Source organism: Maylandia zebra, linkage group LG18 (genome assembly GCF_041146795.1).
Source record: "Maylandia zebra isolate NMK-2024a linkage group LG18, Mzebra_GT3a, whole genome shotgun sequence".
Taxonomy (NCBI): Eukaryota; Metazoa; Chordata; class Actinopteri; order Cichliformes; family Cichlidae; genus Maylandia; species Maylandia zebra.
In genome coordinates, this window is record NC_135184.1 from 13967718 (window position 1) to 13992071 (window position 24354).

At 39.4% G+C, this 24354-nt stretch overlaps 2 protein-coding genes across 3 annotated transcripts; one reads left to right on the forward strand and one right to left on the reverse strand.

Moving 5' to 3' along the window:
- Positions 1–1042: 1042 nt before the first annotated feature.
- Positions 1043–9987, reverse strand: tcea1 (transcription elongation factor A (SII), 1). 2 transcript variants are annotated; one of them, XM_004542935.5, is made up of 10 exons: positions 9559–9987; positions 6829–6891; positions 6636–6741; positions 4476–4578; positions 3983–4128; positions 3822–3878; positions 3109–3263; positions 2639–2785; positions 2398–2469; positions 1043–1445 (listed from the first exon to the last, which is right to left on the reverse strand). In XM_004542935.5, exons 1-10 carry the CDS (start codon positions 9631–9633, stop codon positions 1437–1439), a joined length of 933 nt encoding a protein of 310 aa, XP_004542992.1. In that variant the 5' UTR covers positions 9634–9987; the 3' UTR covers positions 1043–1436. The 2 variants fall into 2 exon arrangements, with proteins under 2 accessions (XP_004542992.1, XP_004542991.1); XM_004542934.5 differs by having other exon boundaries at positions 3983–4131; positions 9559–9981.
- A 2817-nt stretch (positions 9988–12804) lies between these two features.
- On the forward strand, positions 12805–24010 carry LOC101473476 (uncharacterized). The gene is made up of 4 exons (XM_004542931.2): positions 12805–12936; positions 13868–14551; positions 16568–16727; positions 17129–24010. Exons 2-4 carry the CDS (start codon positions 13883–13885, stop codon positions 23206–23208), a joined length of 6909 nt encoding a protein of 2302 aa, XP_004542988.2. The 5' UTR covers positions 12805–12936; positions 13868–13882; the 3' UTR covers positions 23209–24010.
- Positions 24011–24354: the final 344 nt, after the last annotated feature.

The window sequence follows — 24354 nt, forward strand, 5'->3', positions numbered from 1 at the left end:
AATATGCAGTTACTTGTGTACCACACTATTTTGAAATGCTTTATAAACTTTGAAAAGTTCATACTCTTTCACAGTACTGTGCAAAGGTCTTGAGCCGCATCTTCAGACAGTATAATATTTTTTTTTTTCCTGAAGGTCTTTTAAAGTTTATCTTTGAGAATTAGCTGCTTTTATCTTTTAAGTTTTTGTTTTGTTTGTTTGTCAAGCCACTTAACCCTGATCTGTGAAACATAAAAGCAAGAGATGAACCAGTGTTGTGTTGTTGTGTCTACACATAACAGACAACCTAGCATAGAACCAATTTTAAATTCTATATTTAGGTACAAAGGTAACATAGTTTGACAGGTACAAACACTCTGTTAAACCCATTTAATTAAATAAATAAGATAAATTCTACTTAACTCACACATTGACAGTTTGATTTAAAATTCATTGTCTAAAATTTTATGGACCTAATTGTAACTATATAGGAATATTTTGCTGTGTCTGAATTTTATACAGGGAGCTTCTTTCATAAAAATGGTCATCGAATTCACAATAAAAAAAAAAAGTTGTTTCGTCAAAGGTTCAATTAAAAAATAAATAAGAACGTGAGATAAAACATATAGAGAAGTGTAATGTCTACCACCAGGCCTTCCTCAGTTTTAGCCCTTTTCAGTGAATAAAAAAATCTTAATCTTGTATTACTGTTCACTTTATGTGGTGGTGAAGCAGCAGAACAGCCCATCAACATAAAGTGGTTGCACCTGGCTATTTAAAATAAAAAAAAAAAAAAATCCTGGAGGAAGCCGAAAACAATTGGTGCATCTTCCCTTCTCCAGCCAACGATATTATCCTGTCCCTGGATGGATTAATATGCATACATCAGCATTCGCTTTGATGTGATGAATATTCCATCAATTACAAATGTATACTCTGTAACACACACACACACAGAAGATGTCTGTTCTCTCAGATCCGACCTGCTTAGTATAATTTTAAAGATTTAAATAACCAGAAGAGACTGAAAACCCATCATAAAAGACAGCTAATGAAAAGCAGCTCTTTTTAATCAAATGGATTACACTTTATTGGGAAATTAAATAAAACAATGCAATGTTGTGAGGGGGAAGCAAAACAACATTGTCCAAAGTGTTAAAACTACATATAAAAAATGCAGATAAAAGAGCATGATAAGATCCATCGCATATATCTGACGGTGAGAAACAACTAATAACGCTAGTAAAATAATTTTTAGGGGAAGGACTTGAGGGAACCAACAATGAGCTCAATCTATTAACAAGATATTTACTTAAACAATAACCGCAGTGGCATCTTTGTATGGCATGTTGTGTACCATGTACCACAGAATAGAAAGCTCCAATCTGTTGCAGATAGACAGAATCTGGTCCAGGAATTTTGCTACTTGTAGGAGTGCCGTGGATGATGCCGCAGATTCAGCAGAACTAGAACAAAAAAAATTTATTATAATAAAAATGATCAAATAAAAAAAAAATCAAAAAAATCATGGGATAGGATTTTTTGTTGTTGCAACACTGATCTTCAAGTTACAACCAAGTAGATAGAAGGCAGAGTCATGAGTCTTCTTCTTGGCCATGGCATTTGTTTATTTAAAAAATAAATTAAAAAATAAATAAATAAACAGAGCAGAGGGCACCATACGCATACCTTTAGAGCAACAAATTGCAATAAAAGCAACAACAGCTTCACACACCAGATATGTGTGCACTGTGTATTTAGTCACTATCACACATTCAATTAACATACACGTTGAGCAAGTGCGGTCTTTGCAGACCCTGCAGTCATGGAAAATCTATTCCCATGGATGGTCGGCTGATAATCTGACCTCTACAAACAGGCCCTTTTAGATTTTAATCAACATGAGCCTGAATGTGGCATCAATTAGCCGTTTTTCCTGACAAACAGATAAATGCTTTCTTTAATCATTTCGAACTGGCTAACATAATAAAATGTCTTTCATCTCCTTTCTTTTAAAGGAAAAATATCAATATAATTTGAGACCAAGAACTTGGGAAGACTTAATTACTAGTATACCCCAAACCTGTATTACATTAATAACATAAGCAGGACTGAGGCTTAAAAGTGTAAATTTGAAAATAAATGTTTTGCTAATTTAACACCAAAAGACAGCTACTCTGTTTCCGTGACCCAAAAGATGGAACAAAACAAACAAAATATTGACATCAGCATTACGCATCTGCCAAACTGTATCTTTAACCATTTGACTGGTTCCACAACTGGTACATCTCTGCTGTAAACGAGCTTAGTGCACTATCTAAACTTCTATCGCTGAAGTTTAAGTCTGATGGATGATGGAAGTCTACAGGCTAATGCATTCCAAGACTGACTCAACAAAACCTGCATTAGGGCACATACCTTCCATCTATTTCCACATTCATTGCAGAAGACAAACGTGGTCATTGGCTCATCAGCACTACGAGTTTGAACCTGGGAAAGAAAACGGAAAAAGAAAGTCACTTAAAATCATAGACTACTAAATCAGCGTATGCTCTATCAATACCAATATACATGGCTTTATCAGATTTCACATTGTCTGAACAAATTAAATAACTACAACCTCCACAAAGACCTCTATAGGCAGCCTGCATATCCATACCTGTGTGTAGGTGCAGCTCTTTCCCTTGCATTTGCCGCAGGTGAACAGATCAGTCTGAGTGCCCCCAGTGGTGGCCATCTGGTGGTCCCTGACAGCCTCTTTGGTCAAATTCTTCCTCATTTCCTTCAGCTCATCACTGGCCATTTCCTACAGCGGTGGAAAAAATAAGTAAGTAAGTCAGTCAGTCAGTCAGTCAGTCAGTCAGTCAGTCAGTCAGTCAGTCAGTCAGTCAGTCAGTCAGTCAGTCAGTCAGTCAGTCAGTCAGTCAGTCAGTCAGTCAGTCAGAAAGAAAGAAAGAAAGAAAGAAAGAAAGAAAGAAAGAAAGAAAGAAAGAAAGAAAGAAAGAAAGAAAGAAAGAAGTGTTTAAGTAAACTAAATCTGCTATCGTGAGAGAGCGAAATATATAATTAGTGACAATTACTAAGGGCACTGTTTGTCTCTTGAGATTGTGCCATCAACAGCTCACACACCTCTGCGGTCATCTTAGCCATCCGCTCAGGGGTTACGCTCCCGCACAGCACGGTCCTCCTTAAATTCGGGTTCTTCATATCCTTCAGATTTGAGATTCGGCTCCTCACGCGGTTCTTATATTTCATGTCTGTGTTCTTAAACTCTTGGAAGATGCGTAATTGCAGGTCAAAGAATTCAACTTCACCAATGAATTTATATAATAACAACAAAAAGAAATCCCTGGCCTTTCAGGTGGCTTAGTGCTGATGCTTCTAGTCGATTATTAGAGTGGTTAATGTAGTCATTTATCAAGCATGCCTACCGTTCTTTGTTTTAGGTTCTCCAGTGTCTCTTTATTTGTGTAACACGCTATAATTAAAGGGTGCTAGTGTTCAGACAAAACAAGTGATTCAAAAGATGAAAGGCACAATGTGCTCATTTATATCACCAGCACCAAAATACACAACAGACACTGAGAAGACAGTAGCTATATCCAGAACATTATGAAATAACAAAACTCTGCCTCTAAAGAGTTCAATCAGAGGGCAGAGATAGCTCAGTAGGTAGCGTGGTCACCCCATAATCGGAAGGTTGGGGGTTCAAATCCACCGAACAGCTACCCTGAGGTACCCCTGAGCAAGGTACTGTCCCTACACAGTGTTCCCCGGACACCTGATTAGTAATTTCCCCACGGGGATCAATAAAGTATACATTATTATAATGTAAAGGATATATTCTTCAATCTGTGCTCCAAGTTCGTCACAATCAGCACCAATAGCGATATAATCATCTGTAAAGGAAAAAGTATCAGGCAGTGGACAAAAACAAAGAGTAAGAAAACACAATTACAGATAAGTGCTTTGGAAAGTTTGTGATATTAACGTTTCAGATTACCTCCAGTCTGCAGAGCGCTTGCTAGCATCTCTCTACACTTAAGCCTGATGGAGTCAGAGGTACTCGGGGCACGAGGAAAGGTGTTGATTAATGTGTTGGGAGCAACTTCACTGGGTTCACTCTTGCTGCTGGAATTGCTGCTGGAGCTGCTATGGGAGCAATAAGAAGTGTCATAATCAGTTCTGAAGCAAAACACACTTAGAAGCAGAAGATATAGTAGGTGCTTTCAGCTGCTAACTTGTTTCCCAAGGACTCATCACAGTGGATGGATCTGAATGTCTGATGTGATGCTGACTTTACACCAGATGCCCTTCCTGAGGCAACTCTCCCATTTATCCAGGCTCAAGGCTTGAACTATGAGTACACTAGCTTAGCTGAGGCTTGGTTTATATCTTCTCCAACTCCTAAGTATGAAAGATGTATTCCAGGTGTACACTAAAATGGAGAGCATTGCTAAAAGCGTGCATGAGGAAAAAAAAGTTTTCCTTATTACCTTTCTTCTTTTGCCTCTGGGCTTCCTTGTGAAGGAGAGACGACAGGCGTTGATTGTTCTTTCCTCTTCTCCTCTGAAGCTTTATCTGCAGCTCCTGGCTCATCTGGAGAATGAGTGAGAAGAATTAAGAAGGCATCAGAATCAAGGAAGTGAGAGGTGAAGGGAAGGCCATTCCAGAAGCTTAATGTTAGCCTGCTTTATCCATCCCAAAACCAGTTATGATGTGTTTTTGGGTTCACTGTCCTGATGGAACACCCAACTGTGTCCAAGTTTCAACCATAAAGTTGTTGATTTGGGGTAAAGTTGCAAATTTTGGAGGCAGCTCTGCTTCATAATTATGCCATCAACTTTGTGCAACGTACCAGTAGCACTGACAGCAACTGTAGCATTATGCCCCAGAGCATAATGCCACTCCCACGATGTTGCTTGACAGTGTTCTTAGGCTTAAAAGCCTCACCTTTACTCCTCCATTCATACCTCGTCATTTTCGACAAGGTATTTGGTTTGTCGATGTGGGCAGCTGCAAATTTCAGTTGAGCTCGTGTTGTTTCAAGTTCGGAGCAGTTGCTTCTTTCTTTGTTCTCACCTTCTCAGTGGACTGAGATGGTGAGAACTTCTCTAAAACTTGCTTCACTGTCGAGTGAACACACTGGTGTTTCCAGCAGTTTCCAAGGCAGGCTTGAGGCTTGGTGGTTCTTATTTGAACTGATAATTTTAGAACCTGTTGTTGTTTAGAGGAGACCTTCCCAGCTGAATAAATCTACAAATCTCCTTCTTAGATCTTCACTGAATTCCTTGGAGTTAGTTTTGAGTATTGCAGAGTCTGATGAGTCCTGTAAAACAAATCATTTTTATGCTGGCAAAGACACACTACCAGTTGTAGTTATGAGCGTGCAATCAATCATGATCACTATAGGCCTTGTCAAATTAAAAAGACATTGCAGAAGCTTCAGCATGTTTTAAAAGATTTGAGTGTATGTATATATTTGAGGCTGTATTTGACCCGATGTGTTTTTACCCTATGTGGATGAAAGAAAATCCAAAATAAATTCAAACTTTTACACCCAATTTTTTTTGTTTTTGATTTTTCTCATTAAAAAAAAATAAGAAAAAGAAAAGTTCAAAGAAATTACTAAAAGCCCAAAATTACCATCACATTCATGCCCTTGACCACAAATGCAGCCAGCCATAAAACATAAGGAGCCTTTCACATCGGACGCAGCATGGGCTGCAATTACCGCTAACTAGAGCAAAGAATCCAAAATTTGTGTGGTTGTGTCATGTGGTTGAACTGGCGCAGCAGTAGGCTTCGTTTCTACTGGTCGTTCGCACAACCAACAGAAACATCACAGTGCGCTGCAGATGAAGATGACCATGGCATGCACAAGTACTGGCGCGCCTTGATTTTCGCAGCCGGAAATGAATGGGTTTCAGAGCACAGCACTGTGCGTGCCGCATCCAATGGGAAAGGGCCTTAAGGTGAGCAAGGGCAAAGGTATGCAATAAGAATGGAGGAATCAAGCCAGATTAAACAAAATTAATATTACATTGTAATTTCCCTTAAAGCGTAAACATAAGGCTGGGAAATGAGTGGCCTATGTATCAATAATCATTATGACATTCTAAACGGATAATAAACAAAAAACAGTGAAACTCAAAGAGAAATCCAGATTTAGGTATAGATCCAATTATAAAAGAAAAGACACATTCAATCCCCTGCTGCGGTATTGATTTCACTTTACAAACCACAAACTCTTTAGGCATTTAGAAAAATTATAAGTATTATGTCTATTTTACACCTCAATAAAAACATCTCTTCTCTCTAATCTTCTCTGGCTGATGCTTGTCTTTACTCAAATCTTCACTCAAACTGCTGGCTGCTGTTCATTTGTTTGTGCTGCTGAACAGCTCACTTACTCACAACTCCGTGGGTTGAGAATTGGTGTCAGCAATTTATAAAAAGAACAAGAGGACATTTTTGACAGCTGGTGTACCCGGCAGAGTGCAATGTGTTACAGTAAAAAACAAAAGGGGGGGGGGGAATTCAAAATTGGCTCGATTTCATGAAGATCGATAGGCGTTGATACAAGCATGCCTAACAGCTTTAGACATGCAAAAGATATCTCCAAGTACATTATAGAAGACAAAAATAATAATTACCCAAAAGCTTCTTCCATGACTTGATCAAGGATTTTGCAAGAGATGTAACCTCCTCATCTGTGCTTTGTTTACGGATGGCATTAACGGACATCCCGATTCTGGTAGACTGTGGAAAAGACATGGTGTCAGAGCATCTGGGTTTCGGCGCTGCCTGTGTCCAGGACAGAGCCAGAGAACATATGAGCAATGATACCTGCAGTAGCTCCAGAGTCATGGGGATACTGCGCAGCTCCTTCAAGAGATCCAAAGCTCCAGCCTGCAGAATAAAGCGGAGGGATGATCATTTAGACCATAACACACTTTTTGTTTTCTCTAAACTGATTACTCAGCTCTATCATCAACATGAGTAAGACCAGAGCTGTGTTTAGCCACAAGAAAACATAGTAAAACAAAAAAGGAAAATGTGGTGCTTCGAACATCCTGCTATGTTATGGAAGCTTGTGCTAATGGCAGCTCATTCAACACTCTGCACTGTCTCAGTAATATGGCAGGATCTATACACATGTTACCGCTGATACATTTGCACATCTGGCACAAACACCAAGAGCAAAAATTTGTTAACACCTTTTGGCCACTTTTAAATAAAAGACTAGTTAAAAGACAAATGTTGTTCAAACTGGCAGCTTCTTTGGATTCAATCTACTCCAGATTATACGTAATTTAGGAATCCTTAGATATGGAAGCTGAGCAGCAACAGTCTGAACAACTGATACTGGCCTTTCAGCCTCGTCTGCTTTTAAAAAGTAAGATGACACATCCAGGTTATTGTGACCAGTGTTTATCTTTTGGGTCACATCATCGGAGGTCCAGGTCTGCCGAGTAAAGCCACTGTGCCCCATTGGCTAAATTATTCTGATACCATTTAAAATGTAAGTTACATTAATGAAAAACGTATCCACCTATATGACTAACTGCAGTGCAAAGTTAATTATTCAGTCAACATTATTTTGGTGCTTCTGCAGCAATTGTGGTAACTGGTTTGACTGAGGAAGACACTGAGCAGATTGGCCTGCGCAGGTCAGACTTTGGGCACTACCCCTCATGTCTCTTTGAAATTAAATGTGTTAAATGTGGTAGGCAAGAGACAGGGCAGGACATCTGCTAAACGAAGACTGTAGCTAGATCTCCAGCTCTGCTAGAGTAATCTCATTGAAGCATGTGCAACAGATTGCCTTTATTATTATTACTAATAATAGTATTAATAATAGTAACACCAGAGGAACACTGTCCATTTACCATTTAAACAAACAAAAGCAAAGTGAAGGGGGGGGGGGTCATATTTTGGATTTAAGCCTGAAGTACTTATATTAAGCAGATAGAAAAATGTACAATTGCTTTGTCAGTGAACTGGGAAAAAACAGAATAATCATAATAATAATAATAGTAATAATAATAATAATAATCTTAATGGAAATCTATTTTCTTTGCATAACAAATGAGATATGTTATTGTTAAATAGTGGAAAAACTAATTTTATGGTATTTTACTCAAACAGAAACCAAAAATATGTAGAACATGCGTGTATCCAGAAAACAGTAGGGTTATGAATGGGGTAAGCTTTTACAAAATTTTGGAGGTTTCACACTCTAAATTTTAGGAGTCATAATAACAAATTGCTATTAACAAAATCATGTAATTGTGTTGGGTTATTTGTCAAAGACATTTTAATTTTATTTGATGTTATCCTACTTATTTTGAGAAATTACAGACTTTACAAAAGAAAGTTATACAAGCTACAAATTGGTCCAAGCTCAAAACCTTTTTTAGGGGTATAAACTTCTGAAGTTTACTGAATCTCACATTTTTTCAAATTCTCGTTTAACATAAAATGTAGTATTTAAACTCACTGACAGACTATATGAGCTTATCCCAATATACACTTCCTTTCGCACACACAACACACAAGAAAAACAGCTCTTGAGGAGAAACTCTGTATAGTAAGCATTTTTAATAATAGACCACCCCTCTAAATTTTAATTAAGCACAAGAGAAATCATACTATTTTCATGTGCCGTTGGATTAGTGTAATTATACTTCAGGATAGGGTCATTTTAAGGTATTTTCAGTGATCATGTACGCTGGGCATCGAACACGTATTCTGTCTATATTATCTGACGTTTAGGCTCCTATTTATAAGCTCTGTGCGGAGTACCATTTCACAATTGACTTGAAACTATGAAGCTAACTCTTTCCTTACACTATGATGGTAATCTCTTCCAATCTCCCGACTTTCATTTTTTGGGGGATTCTAGATTGTATGTTGGACTGTTACAGTCTTTTGATTACATTATCTTTTACACTTTAAGGTTCCGTTTATTAATCGAGGAAATAATCAGCAGATTAACGGATAATCATTAGCTGCAGCTTTGTTTATGTTTATGCAATGATGCTTGGACTACAGGAGCGGCAGCTTGGTAGCTAACAGTTAGCCAATTAGCTACTAAGAAACCTCCCCCAAACAAGCCCGAAAATGAAACCTAACCCGAAGGATAACAGAACAATATCACACTAATTTGTTTAACGATTTGATATTCAGTCATTAAATTAGCTAAAAGTGACCAGATCTAGAATTGTATTATTGCCTTGCGAGGCCATAAAGCTGACAGCGGTTAGTAGGATGCTACGTGGCTAAGTCCTAGCAACATAGAAACCTGCCATTCACATAAACAGACTCGCAGGGGAGCTTATTAGCGGCTAACCCATTAGTCATAACAACAGGTAGGTTAGCTTTGGAGCTAATTGCTGAGGGCAAGGACCGGAAAACCATCGTCAGCGGAACAACACAACAGTGCAGAATTTTTGTTGACAACTTTGGGGTTATTTAGCACACGTTGAGCCCGATCCTGACTGGATTTTCCAGTTAGCGCTCATGTTAGCTACACCATCAGTCAGATCGGCATTCATTCCCTCACACACATCTTACCCCGTTTTTCTTCTGCGCCATTTTATCGATCTTCTTCGCAATTCTGATGACCTCCTCTTCTTCCTTTTTGCCCATGGTGACCGAGCTGGTAAAGTCCAAATGAATTAGAACCAAGCCAGAAACTAAATTTGCCACAAAGACCACGCCACTGAACAGAAAGCAGCGGCAGTGACAGCTAGTCGGCGGACCGGGACCGCACACCGACCGCAGCAGACCTGACTAGTAGATGCACGATGAGCTCAAGGGAACTCAATCGACATGCAACCTTCTGGAAGCCTGATATCCCAGAACAGCTATCACCTAGACAATTTAATCAAAGAGGAGACTTTCCGAATACCGAGATAAAACTATATTTCATAACATCTGCCAATTTTATCTTCGTACAAAGCCTGGATTTTTTTTTAAATCAGCATGGCGACCTGTCGTTAGATAGCGCCAAAGTGCCATCCGGATCTAGGTTCACAATCGGAGACAATCCAACTTGACCAACAGCCTAAACACTCCGGCTTTATGTTTTCACAAAAACAGTCACTCACACAACAGGTTACTGTCCAGAACTTACACAATTCATAAGTTGTAATCGCTTTGTATTTTCTAGTTAGTTCTAGTTTTGTTTTTTGTTTGTTTTCTGTTTGTTTCGATGTATTGTTTTTGACGCAGTTCACTTCTTTCAGTTTCCAGAGCAGGTTTGCTCGTTTCAGTTTAGTTTTTATTGTGTAAAAATGTTTATAGTTTTAGTTCAGTTTAAAATAGTTTCAGGGTTAGTTTTAGTCCATCAATACGTCACTAGGCAAGATCTGGTAACATTTTCTTTTTACCAAACTAACAAATACTAAAACCTCTTATATTTCTCTATATTATTATTATTGTTATTATTAATATTATTATTATTTGCTAGTTTTCCAAATTTACAAACTAATTTCAATTAGTTTTAAGTGTTTTCAATTTTCCATTCTTTTTTATTTTAGTTAGTTAAATAGTTTTTTTTCAATAATAATAATAATAATAATAATAATAATAATAATAATAAGTAACTGACATATATATTACTGTATATTACTGGCATCAGAAACTCAGTTCAAGCTAAAAAACTAAAGTTACACAAGACAGCTGCCATTGTGCAGGAGGCAAGGTACACCCTGGACATGTTGCTAATCTATTGCAAAGCTATTGTGGAACCCGCCTAGGCTATATTTTTAACTAGACTTCATATTTTTGAGTTTCATTGCCCTGCTTTACCAGTGTGTAAGTTTACTGACTCATTGCATGTGTTCATATTTGGTCAACAAAGCTCATTCTAATAGATCAGAAAAGAAAGTTGGCATCTGACCTTTTGGATATAAAATGTAATGATGTTATCCTATTAGACATATGTGTGAAACCAGGTGAATTTGGCATTAAAAAAAAAAGCAGACAAAAAATCAGAAAGATCCAGCTTGTTCATCCTTAAGTGCAAGTATGTGTTTGTACAGATTCCTTCAAGGGATAGGATACAATATGAGGAATATTTTATTTAAAAGTTAGGAAAGGACTGAAATAAATAATTTACAGGAGAATGTGACAGATAGACAGGCATTATGAAGACCTTTGGCCACATCTGTCACCACTGCAGAGGGTTAAAACAATGTCACAGTTTGCTGGACTAAGTGGACATGCAGAGTGGTGGTGTCATGGCTTCATTGTAAGCTGTGGTTTGGGAGCTTAAGTTCATGTGAAAACACAGATGCTGCCATCTTGCCAAGCGGTTAAAATATACAATATCTATTAGATTTGCCCCAAGCAGTGGTGAATAATGTATTACTGAGTGTAATTAAAAGCCCATGAAAGAGCCCCTGTTTTTCTGAAGGAATTATTAGATGGACTTGGGCTTTTGAAGAAGGCACGACTGTTGTGTAGTTCAAACTTGTAACCTTTGAGGACCACAATCCAGGCCACAGTGATGGCAGACTGTTGATCTTACACAGTGATACGACTGACTTGCTAATTTGGATCTTTGTAATCCAAAGAGACCAGCATGTGACATTACCACCTAATGACTGAAGGTTAGGCAAACACTGCAAACACTCTGAATAATTTAACAGAGAAAGTGCAATACACTGGTAGCTACAGTACATACAATGTAGAGTATATAGCAAAGAGAGGTTAAATGCTAAAATTAGTGCTAAAAGCCATGTAGTTTGCAAGAGAAATGAGGTAATGAAAAATAATTGTACTTATTTACATTTATTTACACAAAAAATGTAATGGATTAATCCTGACGACTTACACATGTCCTTTCTTCACCACCACTGTCTCCATCTTCTAGGATGGTACACGTTAGCAGGAGATATGAATGCCTTTTATTCAGTCGGGGCCAATTAGGAATTGGCATACCGTATGGGAACTGTAGTACAGTGACACAGCTCTCGACTCCTGATGCATGTGCTCGAACATTAGCTTCTCTCCCAACGGCCAAAATTCAAAATCCACAACATGCATTTGGATGAATTGCCCCATCCAAGTGTAGATACAATACTACAGATTTCCCCACTTTCTTGTTTATGTACTAAAGCCCCGCTGCACAAACTGCATGAACTCTAAATACTGATGCATCATGTGTCCTGATGGTGGATTTTCAATACCTGCTGTGAGGTAAAAGTGCTCTCTAAAGACTTTATTCTACCTCACGCTGTCAGCAGCGTGCAAAATCTTTAACCTAATCCCTATTAGGCGAAGACCTCTCAAATCTGATTAGACAGACTGCTTGCAAATTAGAAATAGTCCAAGCCACCTGTGGTATCTGTTGGAAGAGGCAAACACTCACTAATATCATTTAAACTGGAAATCAGGAATATTTTCATTTCCCACCATCTTCTTCATTTATTTCTTATTCTGGTACTTACTAGACCCTTCTCTGAGTCACCCAATATTTATTACTTTGTCTTTAAGTGCAAATAAGGAAAAGGAGAGATGAGGTATTTATGGCCAATAAGGCTGAGAAAACCTTATCGCCGGTAAATATGGCCAATAAGATCATTTCTGTATTGTAAATGGAGATTTCCTACTGGAAATAATACAAAATAAGCTATTCGATAAATATATACATGTATATCCCACACTTTCTCTAATACAATAACATAATCATTTATTTACTTCCTTACAAATAAAAGCATTCTCTTCTAGTCCTCTGTGGTACACTCTCTACGTATTTTCGCGTTTTTGCTGCCTTATGTGCTGATTAAGTGTGAGCAAAGATTAGGCAAATTGGCCATGATGTTGCACGTCCTAAAATAGCCCTCGAACGCTGCTGAGAGGCTTTGACCAGCGCTCGGAGGAGCAACAGATACACGCTTTCTGTTGTTTTAGCTGTTATTATTAGGATAAAATGGGAACTATCCGGTAAGATTTTGTTTGTTTCATCTATCGGCATGTTTGCTTATCCAGTCAGTCATTTTAATGTGTTTCAAGTGGGTTGTCTGATCTAGTGTATGGGTGGGGTGTGAAGGGCCTGTGTTTACGTTCACTTTGACTTGCTGATCACACTGTTGTTTGTTTACTGTTTATAAGTTATAAGTTACAAGACATTATTCATCATCATTTCCATGCGATCTTTACTGTACACTAATATATGTATCTTCTATTGATGAGAGCAACAAAGGCTCTGAAGTACAAATGGTGCTCTTTCAATGTGTCTTTTTTTAAATTTTAGATAGTGTTTATATTGACTTATAATATACAAATGTTTATATTGTATTATCATATTAATATAATCTAAATAAAGTTGCCAGTTTATTGGGTACACTTAGCTAAATGTAATTCAGTCTAACTGTCCTGTATTAAATCCTGTATTTGTGGAGTTTTAGCATGTAGTTTATGACACTGAACTCTGTTGCAGTATAACCAGAGGTGTTTCTATTACTTTGTTCGCCTTACATTAAAGTTGAAAGGTTTTCTCTGTAATGGATTACAGAATTTGCTCAGGAAAAATGATTATATTCTGCAGCCCTCTTTATGTACATTTGCAGTCAGTTTAGTTTCACTCACGACAACTTAAATGTATCCTAAAACCTACACACTGAGAAAATTCTAAAGAAAATGGTTTGTGGTAGTTTGATATTCATTTATTTTATTTTTTCATTATATTTCACATAAACAGCTAATGTCCTTTGCACTAAGCCAAAAGTGCAGTTTCCCTATTACTATTGTATTATTTCTCTTATTGTCTATATTATAAGCAACTTTTATATATCTTGGTTTCATCAAATTAGAGAAAAAAAAGGATAAAAGCGACTTTGACTACACTGAAATGGCCTCTCTGTTCTCTTTTCAGTTCCCTCCAGACAGTATGAGCACTACACCTATCCAGGAACCCCCTACCCAGGGACTGTCCTCTGGGAGTGGGCAGACCTTACCCTCCCGACCCCTGCAGCTCTCGTCTGACCCTTCAGCTTCTAAAAGAGTATGTTTCTACAAAAGCGGTGACTATCAGTTTGGAGGGCATCGAATGGTCATCAATACCCGCACCTTTAAGACCTTAGATGCTCTACTGGATGTTCTTTCCAAGAAAGTGCCCCTGGCATTTGGAGTGAGGACTATCACCACACCCCGGGGGACTCACCTTGTTAAGGCATTAGATGACTTACATGATGGAGGTGCTTATGTGTGCTCTGACCAGAAACGTGTGAAGCCAATAAATCTGGATGAAGTGAACCGGCGGCAGGTACCTTGGAATACTACCAGACCGCTCAGTGCAGGGCGACGGCGGCGGCGTCAAGGACTCAGATTTGGTCAGTTTGGCAGCAAGAATGAAGCCATCAGGCCAGCAAAGGTCACTGAAAGGGTGGCAGTACGGACACCAAAGAGGCTTATGGTCATCAAGAACAGGGATCCAAGTGTTAAACGCACAATTGTTTTGCAGAGAAGAACAGCTCCAACATTTGATGCGTTGCTGGATTACCTATCGCAGATCCTGCAGTTCCCAGTGCTGAAACTCTACTCTACAGATGGAAGAAGAGTAAGTTCTCGATAAACTGAAAATAGGAATCATCACTAGTCCTGTGAAATGGGTAAAATTTCCAAAATAAATCTTTATGTCATCAGTGTTACATGTTACATGTTGCTATTTGTCCACGTTTTCAGTCTTTATCCTTTACAAACCAGATGTTTTTGCTAGTTTCTGAACAAAAGGGATGGAGGGATTTAAATATCTGAAATACTGGATTACTCATGAGTTTTACAGAGCACAGTTCATTCTACTGGAGCCACAGAGGTGTCTCCCTCCACCCACACCTTCCTCACCCACATTGTTAGATCAGGAGCTCAGCGAGGAAAAAAATCTGTCTAAAGGTGTGTGTTTGGATAGAAACAGATCGAGCTATGCACCTACTAGTATTGTTCTCAGATAGATACCGACAAATGTAGGGTGTTTTTCTTTTAAGTAAATGTAGCGCAGTTACATTTCATTTTAATCTCACTCTGCAATCAGTGAAAATAAATTTGTGCAATTGCCTCAGGATTGTAGGTGATTTCTAAAAGAAAGTTTTACGAGAAGAGAAAGGAGATAGAATTTGATGGTTCGAATATTTAACTATAACAGCCAAAAATAACACAAGCACATAGGCTTAGAACTTGGAAATGCATTTTTCATTGTCTATGTGGGTTTAAAAGGAGCAATGTTTTTGTGAATTTTAAATTGGCTCCCTGCTGTGTGAGACCTGTGTTTTCCACTTATTATACTTTCTATGTATAGCAGTAAGTATATTACTTTCTTTCCAAAGACACCTCAATCTATATTAAGCAAAGGTGTGTCTGCCTGGCACAAAACAAGGATGGAAAAAAAAAAAGCTACAGACAGACAGATATAAACAAATCTACAAAGTGGTTATCCACATCTTTTCAGTCTAATTACATGTTTAAGGTTGACTTTTTACTCTTGTGCTTGTGTTTGACGAAGCAACTTGGGCTTCTGCCAGACTTTTAAACCACGACACAAGGTCAGGCGATCAGCTGATCAGTGGAGTCTTCTCAGTTGTCACGCAATCGTAGATACTCAAACATCCGATTATTCCATAGACATTTAATGTACCAAATTAATTCTCTCAGTACCTTTGAGATGATGAGGATAAAGTCTTTTAGTTTAAATGTTTTTTTTTGTTTTGTTTTTTTAATTAAAGGATTATTTGCCAAGAAATATTTAAATTGAGTTACTCAGGTTTTGAAAATGAAAAATATACACACCACTGTGTGTCATTAGAGATTATTTTGATGTATCTGTTACAAATCCTGATTCATTTTGATGGTAAGAAAAAAAGAGTGAAAATTTTAGGCTTTTATTTTTAATGATCTTTGAGATATTTGTGTTCAAACATCGCCTCTGATGGCATGAAAATAGGTTGATGGTTCGCTTTTAAAAAAATTATATTTAACCTCCTAAGACCCGAACTTTTCCACGGCATGCATTTTAATTTCTCTTTCATATTTGGGCATATTGGGACCCGATGAATGTATAAACAAAGAATTACCAGATTTTTTTTTTAAACCTGATTTGTGTTTCTAAGAAAAATGAGAGCCACATATGAGGATATTCGTTTAAAATTTCAATAGAACAGTAGCAGTATAATGTCCTTGTAGGTGGATATCAGCAAAATTGAGTATTTTGGTCTAAATAATCCAAAATGTGATGTCCATATATGTGGACGCCAGGTCCTAGGAGATTAAAGCTAAAATTGTACAGGACTCGTTCTATATGTTTAACCTTTGTACCATAAAATTTGTGTAAAATATGCAAATCTGAGACGATCAAACAGAAGACCAGTGTTGATTTGAGAAGGAATGACGCAAAAATAAAAGAATCTAATTTTCGGCAGTTTTTAAGGGATATAAATTACAGACTAAAATTGTGTTATTCAAAAAAAAAGCTCAGAAGTGCATAATTTAGAATAGTCACATATAGAGTAAGTGATGCATTCATAAGATGAAGAAAATCTGCGGTTTCCCATGTTGAATGTCAATCTCATTTCTCCTCTTTTAGGTTGATGGTCTTGCTGCTATCATCTTGTGCTCTGGAGTTGTTGTGGCAGCGGGCAACGAGCCTTTCAGATTAGCAAACTATAGTTTTCACAGAACAGGCCAGATGGCACAGGCCATGTTCCTGGAAACTGCTGAACCATCAATGTTACAACCTAGAGCACGTAAGTGTTAGTTTACGCCACGGGGAAAAGGAAATATGTTATGTTTTGTTATTCTATTCAGTTACTCTCATACCTCTCTCATACGCTCTCTGTACGCAAGTTTGAATCTATACAATCTTTTCCTTGAAGTGTCAAATCTCTTAAAAAAGCACAGAGTAATCTCACGTTGTATCTTGTTTACTTTCATACCAAAACAATGGTATAAAATAAAAATGGTAGATTTTTTGTGGGTGTCCGGATTAATTTTCAAAAGAAAGATATGAGAGTGAAGCACATAAGCATGCTTATTATAATTTCTGCTATTCTATTCTTTGAAGCACTACTGCAAAATCTTTACGTGACCCAAGATCTTTTTTCTTTCTTTTTTGTCCCATCTCTTCTCCAAACATCTCTGAAAGCAGAGAATAAAAAGTCTTTCTCGAGCGGACGAGGATCAAGGAACTTCTCCGTGTCATCAGAGCGATATATTGTGAACCAGATAAACAAGTCTCAAAATGGCCACCTGCATCCCCACAATGGAGTACTTGAAGCAGAAGCCAATCAGCATCACACATCTATGGAGATGTCCGGAACTGGCAGGGAAGATAACGTGAATCAAACCTGCATCGTACCTCACGATGATGACATTGAAAAGTCTTTCCGCGTGAATCAAGATGGCAGCATGACTGTGGAGATGAAAGTTCGTCTGACCATTAAGGAGGAGGAGATGCTCCACTGGACAACCACACTCAGCCGCACCAGCCTTAGCAAGAGGGCAGCTTGTGCCTCAATTTCTGAGTCAGGCAACCGCTCCCCTGACTCGAACAATGTCATTCCCAAAGACTCCTCTAGTATCAGCGAGGAAGAAACGAAAGAGGAGAACTTTCCCTCCGCAGCTGGAGGCGTCGGCTTTAATGATGAGCGAACATGTGAAGGATACACTTCAACAGCTACGAGAAAAGCGAAAAAAAGTGTCAAACGCACTCCCACACCTGGTCCTCGACATGTTAATAAAAAGGCGTCTATTGAGAGTGTGAAGAGGGTCACAGAGTCAGGGGTGCAAGAGAGCATGCTGGGACATTATTCCTATGTGGAAAGGACAGCCGATGGCGAAACAACGGAGGGATACTGCCTTGTCAAACACAGCAGCAGCAGCAGCAATAGACCCATCCCAAAACCTCGCAAAACAGCATCCGCAGGAATGAGCAACAAATGCACCCCCTCCTCCATCAGGTCATCAGGAGTTGCTGAGGTCCTTCAGATACAGAATAATGGGATGGAGTTTAGAGAGACTGTGATGCATATTTATGAGACCCAAGGCTGCTATGACAACTATTTGGCGAATCAGGAATATAGTGTAGATGGCGTTCCTTTACATGGCTCCCCTCTGGCACCACAAAGTAAACAGTCGACTGACTCAGGGCCTCATTCATCGAGTAATGATTGTGATATAGATTGTAGCTGGCAGCCACCCACTGCTGACTCACTGCAAAGGCAGAAAGAGGAGATGCTATCACTGTCATCAGAGCCAGTATCTCTGACACATGAGAATACAAACAATCTGTCTTCACCGAGTGAAAACGAAACCAAGAGAAACCTTCAAATTCTAGAGAGAGTAAAACTAGACAACACTCCAAAAAGCACGACGAAGAAAAAGATGACTACGTCTGCCAGGAGCCAGAAGAGTTCAACTTCAACAAGTAACACGGATAAAAAACCGAAGGAAAGCCTAATCAGCCCCTCAAAAGATAGCAAGCATTCATCTGCTGACAAGCTAAGCAGTAAGGTCAGTGTGGGGAAAAGGAGTGTGAATTCTTCTGAAAGTGCTAGAAGTGGTCAAAAGAGTAAAGGAGCAGAAAAGAAAGCAGAAAGTCTCCAATCTAAGAAATCCAATAAAGGTGAAAAAACACCAACAAAGAGCTCAGCCTCATTACTTAGAACAGCACCACAGAGACAAAACACAAGCAAAGAAGCTGCTAGCGATATTGGCCACAATGTAAATACTCCAACTGGAAGGCCTCAAATGAAAAAGAACATGTCAGACATTTTGCAACCCAACAAATCTCTTACTAAAAAGACAACTAGCAAGCCAAAATCCATGCCTGAAAGCGGAATATCGCCAACAAAACCACTTGTTTCGATGCCTTCTCTCGATCCTTCACCCTCCGAGATCCACCAATATGTTGAGAACTGGTTGGAGAAAGTCACCCCAGACCAAGTGCCATATCCAGAGGAGGTGATCACAGAGGAAACACAATCTCGAACAAAGGTTATATTTCAGATAGGCGGAGATTCTGAATCAGATGAAAAAAATGAATGCCATAGTAATTTTGATGAAAATAACCCATCCTCCAATGATGTTATAAAGGGATCATCATCTTGTCTATCAGTTCCTCTTAGCCACCAAGAACTAACAACAGTACAAGGTTTAAGTGTTTCTATGCCAAATGTCAGAGCTGACCTTGAACATCAGGAGAACAGACTGAGGCCACACAAATCGGCAGAGGCCATCTGTCCAGCTGGCGACGAAACATCTTCATCATCTAACTTTTTGAGTCCCAAAGCAAAGATAAAGCCTGCCCTGCAACAACTCTGTTCATCCATTCAGTGCATCAGAAGAGCCTCTGACACCAACGTGGCATCCAACCTTGAAAAATCTAACAGCCTTCCCGATTTCCCGACACAAGTAGCCTCAGTGTTTGGCTCGTCGTGTAAAGCCTTTGTGTCATTCTTGTCAGTGATGACTCTGAGAGATCACCTCATAGACTCCACACCACGAGAGGATAAAATATCAAGAACCAAGTCAGAGGCGATGCTAATGATGGAGTCCCTGCAGAAGATTTCGGCCATCGAGGACGAGGAAGAGCAGAGAGCAAGTCTGACTGATTTGCAAAGCAGAGCATCTTCTCGTTTAAGACAGAGCTGGAAGGATTTCCAGATTCTGAGGGAAAGGCTTGAAAGTGAACCCCTTTCTCCCAAAGTGTCAGAAACGGAGTTTGCGCTCGATGTCGTCTCTGAAGGCGGTGATGCATTTGAGGAACAGCATTCGGGCATTGATGAGCTGATGGAGGAGCTGAGCATGCCGCAAGACCTCAGGGAACAGATCGCTTCGACAATCAGAACTTTTTACCCTGTGGAAGAGAGCCAGTGTGTAGAGACTGATCGAAACCAGTCAGACTCAGAGGAAGATTTAGAGCAATTTGTCCAGGACTGTAACGATGAAACAAAACAATCACTTGAGTCTGATAGTCGATGTGTAACTGAAGACACTCCTGATGCAGTTTATACCCAACAGGGACAAATAATAAGCAAGTCAGAGCAGCCTAGTGAAACCCAAGAATCACAGACAGAAAAAGAAGAGTTATTAAAAGACAAAGAAAATGAGACAAAAGAAGAAGAAAGTGGCAAAGAGGAACAATTAGAGGAGGAAAAAGAGGTAAAGATGAGGGAAGATGAAGATACAAAAGAGACAGAAGCTGATTGTTACACGACTGAAAAGGAAGATTGGGAAAGAGAGGAAGAGGAAGAAGAGGAGCAAGAAGCAAAATCAGGGGAAGTAAGTAGTGAAGAATCTATTGATAAAGAAGAGGGAGGGGCATATGAAGAGGAGGAGACAAAAGAAGAAGAAAGTAGAAAAGAGGAACAACTAGAGGAGAAAAGAGAGGTGAAGATTAAGGGGGATGGAGATACAGAAGATGAAAGTGAAGGGACTGAAAAGGAAGATGGAGAAAGGGAGGAAGACAGAGAAGAAGAGCCAGAGCAATCAGAATCAGACGAAGACAGTGGAGAGGGGTCTGTTGATAAGGAGGAAGCAGGGGTGGATGAAGAAGAGCAAGAGACAGATGGAGAGGAGGTGAAAAAAGAAGAAGAAAGTAGAGAACAGGAACAACTAGAGGAGAAAAGGGAGGTGAAGATTAAGGGGGGTGGAGATACAGAAGATGAAAGTGAAGGGACTGAAAAGGAAGATGGAGAAAGGGAGGAAGACAGAGAAGAAGAGCCAGAGCAATCAGACGAAGACAGCGGAGAGGGGTCTGTTGATAAGGAAGAAGCAGGGCTGGATGAAGAAGAGCAAGGGACAGATGAAGAGGAAACAACAGAGGAAGTAGATGAGGTGAACCAGCAATATAGAGATAGAACAGACACAGAGGCCGATAGTGAAGGGACTGAAAAAGAAAATAGGGGAAGAGGGGAAGATGGAGAAGAAAAGCCAGAGCAATCAGAATCAGAGGAAGTGAGTGATGAGCAATCTCTTGACAAGAAAGGAGCAGGGGCAGATGAAGAGGAGGAAGAGATGACACTGGATGAAAGAGAGCTGGGGGATGAATTAGGAGAAGGAGAGGAAGAAGAGGCTGATGAGACAGATGAAGATTTTATGAATGAGGACCCAACTCAGTATAGTGCTGAAGAAACAGATGAGAGAGAGGGTGCTGGGGAGACAGAGGAGGAAGAGAAGATAAATGAGAAGGTTTGCGAGGAAGGTGAGGAAAAAAGCAGTGATGGAGGGGAAAATGAGGAGAGGCATAAGGAGGAGAAAGAAGATGAAGGTGACAATGTGGAAGACACAAATAAAGGGGGTGGAGTAGAAAATGTAACTGTAGAATTAGAGCAGGAGGAGGAAGAAAATGAAGAGTTACATCTTGTTACAGGTGATGTAGAGCAGGAACTACTGGAAAGTACTGACGTATCTGACGATGAGGAAAAGAAAATTGGGGATGGTATTGAGGCAGATGAGGAAGAGGAGGTGGAAGCAGAAATAAATGGAGTTACTGCAACAGATGCAGAGGAAAGTGTTAGTGAAAATGCAGATGATGACAAGGAAATGGAAGAATTTAATGAAGATAGAAATGAGCTAGAAGTTGAGGATGAAAAGGAAACACAGCAAATAGAAGAGGTTAGTGAGGGAAACAATGAAGAGGAGGAGGTAGAAGAAGAGAGAGAACAAGATGAAGAACATGAGGAGGAAGGTAGTGGAGATTCTGTGGTTAAAAATACAGAGGAAGAGAGAGCAAGGACAACAACAGACGAGGAAGAGGTAGACGGAGGAAGGGACATGGACACAGAAGATGAAAAGTATGATGAGGCTGAAGACAGGAGGAGAGAGCCGGAGCAAACAGAAAGTAGTCAGGAGGAAGAATCAGCAGAAGAGAGAGAATGTGGAGAAGAGTTAGAGAGGGATGAAAATCTGACAGCAGGTCAAACTGGAGATGAAGAGGAGAGGGAGGATGATGAAGAGAAGGAGCCACAAGAGAAATTAGACCAGGAAAAAAAACAAGGCACTGAATCCCCAAGCAAATACTCCTCTGAAGGTCAGTGTGCTGATGACAAAGGTAACGGAACAGACACGGTTACTGAAACAGATGAAGGAGGAGAGATGCTTACAGAAAGAAGTGGCAGTTTATCTCATCCAGGGGAAATATCCCAGGAATTACTCGACTTTGTGAACTATGCCCTCCGGTCTTCTTCGCTTGTATTCATATATGACAAGGATGGGAACATTAGGATAGAGCCTGATAATGCTCAGGTTGTAAAAACCAAGCAAAGTGTTCTTCTGAAAAGCAGAAAAGACAGTTCATACGGCTTAAAATGCCTGCCAAGCCCGAGCACCTCTGATTTATCTGATTACAGACCAGAAACATCAGAGAGCGGCAGCTATAGAACTCAGGAGTCTGTAGATATTATGTCAGAGAGTGGAGGAGAGGCTTCAGAGAAACCTTCTCCAGTCTATACACATTCAGCTGACCAAGCTGAGAGGACAAGTCTGGAACTGGCTAGCTCAAAGTTGTCTGTTGCAAGTAACTCAGGAACCTTTCCTAGTTCCAGTGACTCAGGTACTAAAGCCTCAAGGGAGGATCTTTCTTACTTCAGTGCAGCAAGCTCATTAAAAGCAGATCGTGAAGCCACCACACAGGCTGCACAGTGCATTTCTTTTGTCTCACAAAACTCAGCGGATGGGGTTTTGATTGATCAAGGCAGATGGCTCCTAAAGGAGAACCATCTCATAAGAAAATCTCCTCCAGTCTCGCTGGGAATGTACAGCAATTTGGACAGCACATCCGTAGACACAGGTCAGGAGAACACTAGCGACGATTCCCCGCCCCATTTCAAAACTCAGCACAGTCCCCTTGCAGCCATATCCTCATCAGAACTCGAGGAGATGGCGAAGCCTCCGACTCCAAAGTGCATCTACTACAACCTGCCACATGGTAGCGACTCGGACCCCTTTTTAGATGCTTCAAGTATTAAAAGCAGTGCTCGAGGCAGGGGTGTCAGGGTGTCACCTACTATTGACACATCAAAAACCTGGGCAAATAAAAATGGCAGTCAGTCTTCCTTTGCGTCAGTGGAGTTCAGAATCCCAGACAGAAAAGTTCATCCCGAGGGCGAGTCAGCGGTTGTGACACAGCCAAGTAGGACATCTGGTGGCGTAAGCCATGTACTACAAGCACAAGACTCAATGGACAATCTGCATTTGAGATGTGGCCAATACTGCCCCATACTATGATATTTAACAGAATCAGCTGCTAGTATCGACTGTGTTTGTTGTTTAATGTCATGCAACTTGAAAAAATTGTTGTTTTATCTGTAAATAATTATGAACCATGAGAGTTGTGCCTCTTATTTGCATTTGAATACAGAAAAAAAGTCTAAATTTACGATATTTTTTGGTGCTGAATATCAGGTAGTGTTTGATAGGATAGAAGAATGTAAACAAATAAGACCTATTTTTCTTCTCCCTCAAATCTCTTGAACATCATACGGGAAATAAAAAAAAAGGTCATCTGTAATAGAAAGCAGATTTCATTGCTTGTATTATTTTACTGCTGGTTTGGGTTTGTCCAGAACATTTGTTTCTAATAGCTGTTTGATCTTTTTAGATTAAAGAACTGATTTACTTGTAAAAAATCTATAAGTTATAGGTTTCTTACCCAGGCTCATTTAATCAGCAGGATATATGCTACTTGTGAATTGGACTACTGTAGTACTGGCTTTTTACTTTAGGGTTTGGTTGAGGCCAAAAATAGAGTACAAAGGAGTGAAACTGATTGGGTGAACACAAAACTGATACTGTTGCTTTGGTTCTGTAATAATTGAATGCTTTCTTATTTTATCAACATATCAGGATGTGTTAAAGTGGTCATCAGGACAATGATAGAAAAGTGAACATTTTCATTTCTGAGTTTTTACTTTTTTTTTTATGTGCCTTCCTTTAACACCCACACTTTGGGTGTGAGTTGAAATGTTGTATGTACAGTCAATATTTAACTTACATTGCTATCTCTATTAAAGGTGTACCTGTGTTTAAAGCCTGTGTTTACATGTTCACACGTCCACAGTGGAGAAGTTTTGGAAACAGAAGAGATTATTTTTGGTGGTTTTATTAGCCTGTCTACCACTCTATCCATCGTCTAATCAATCACCCAGTCAGTCAATCAATCATCACATCAGTGAGTCAGTCCATGAGTTTGTCAGCTTGATTTTTAAAAAGATTTAGGTGACAAACGCCTGTGGGATGTTATTCTCTCAAATAGAAAATTGACTAATGTAGCCCAGTTATAAGTAGGGGTTAAAAAAGGTATCTCAAAAAATATACACTCATCCCTGTCTCCTCAAAATACTTTCAGGGTTGAGTTATAAAATAGTGAAAATA

Bases quoted from the DNA above. Each gene is read 5' to 3' on its own strand.
- tcea1 (XM_004542934.5), bottom strand. From the start codon at position 9,633: ATGGGCAAAAAGGAAGAAGAGGAGGTCATCAGAATTGCGAAGAAGATC. The intron at 6,892-9,558 runs GTAAGATGTGTG...TTTATTCTGCAG, and splicing joins TGGCGCAGAAGAAAAACGGG to GCTGGAGCTTTGGATCTCTT. The intron at 2,470-2,638 runs GTATGGATATGC...TTTCTTTCCCAG, and splicing joins AGAGCTGCACCTACACACAG to GTTCAAACTCGTAGTGCTGA.
- LOC101473476 (XM_004542931.2), top strand. From the start codon at position 13,883: ATGAGCACTACACCTATCCAGGAACCCCCTACCCAGGGACTGTCCTCT. The intron at 14,552-16,567 runs GTAAGTTCTCGA...CTCCTCTTTTAG, and splicing joins ACTCTACAGATGGAAGAAGA to GTTGATGGTCTTGCTGCTAT. The intron at 16,728-17,128 runs GTAAGTGTTAGT...CTCTGAAAGCAG, and splicing joins AATGTTACAACCTAGAGCAC to AGAATAAAAAGTCTTTCTCG.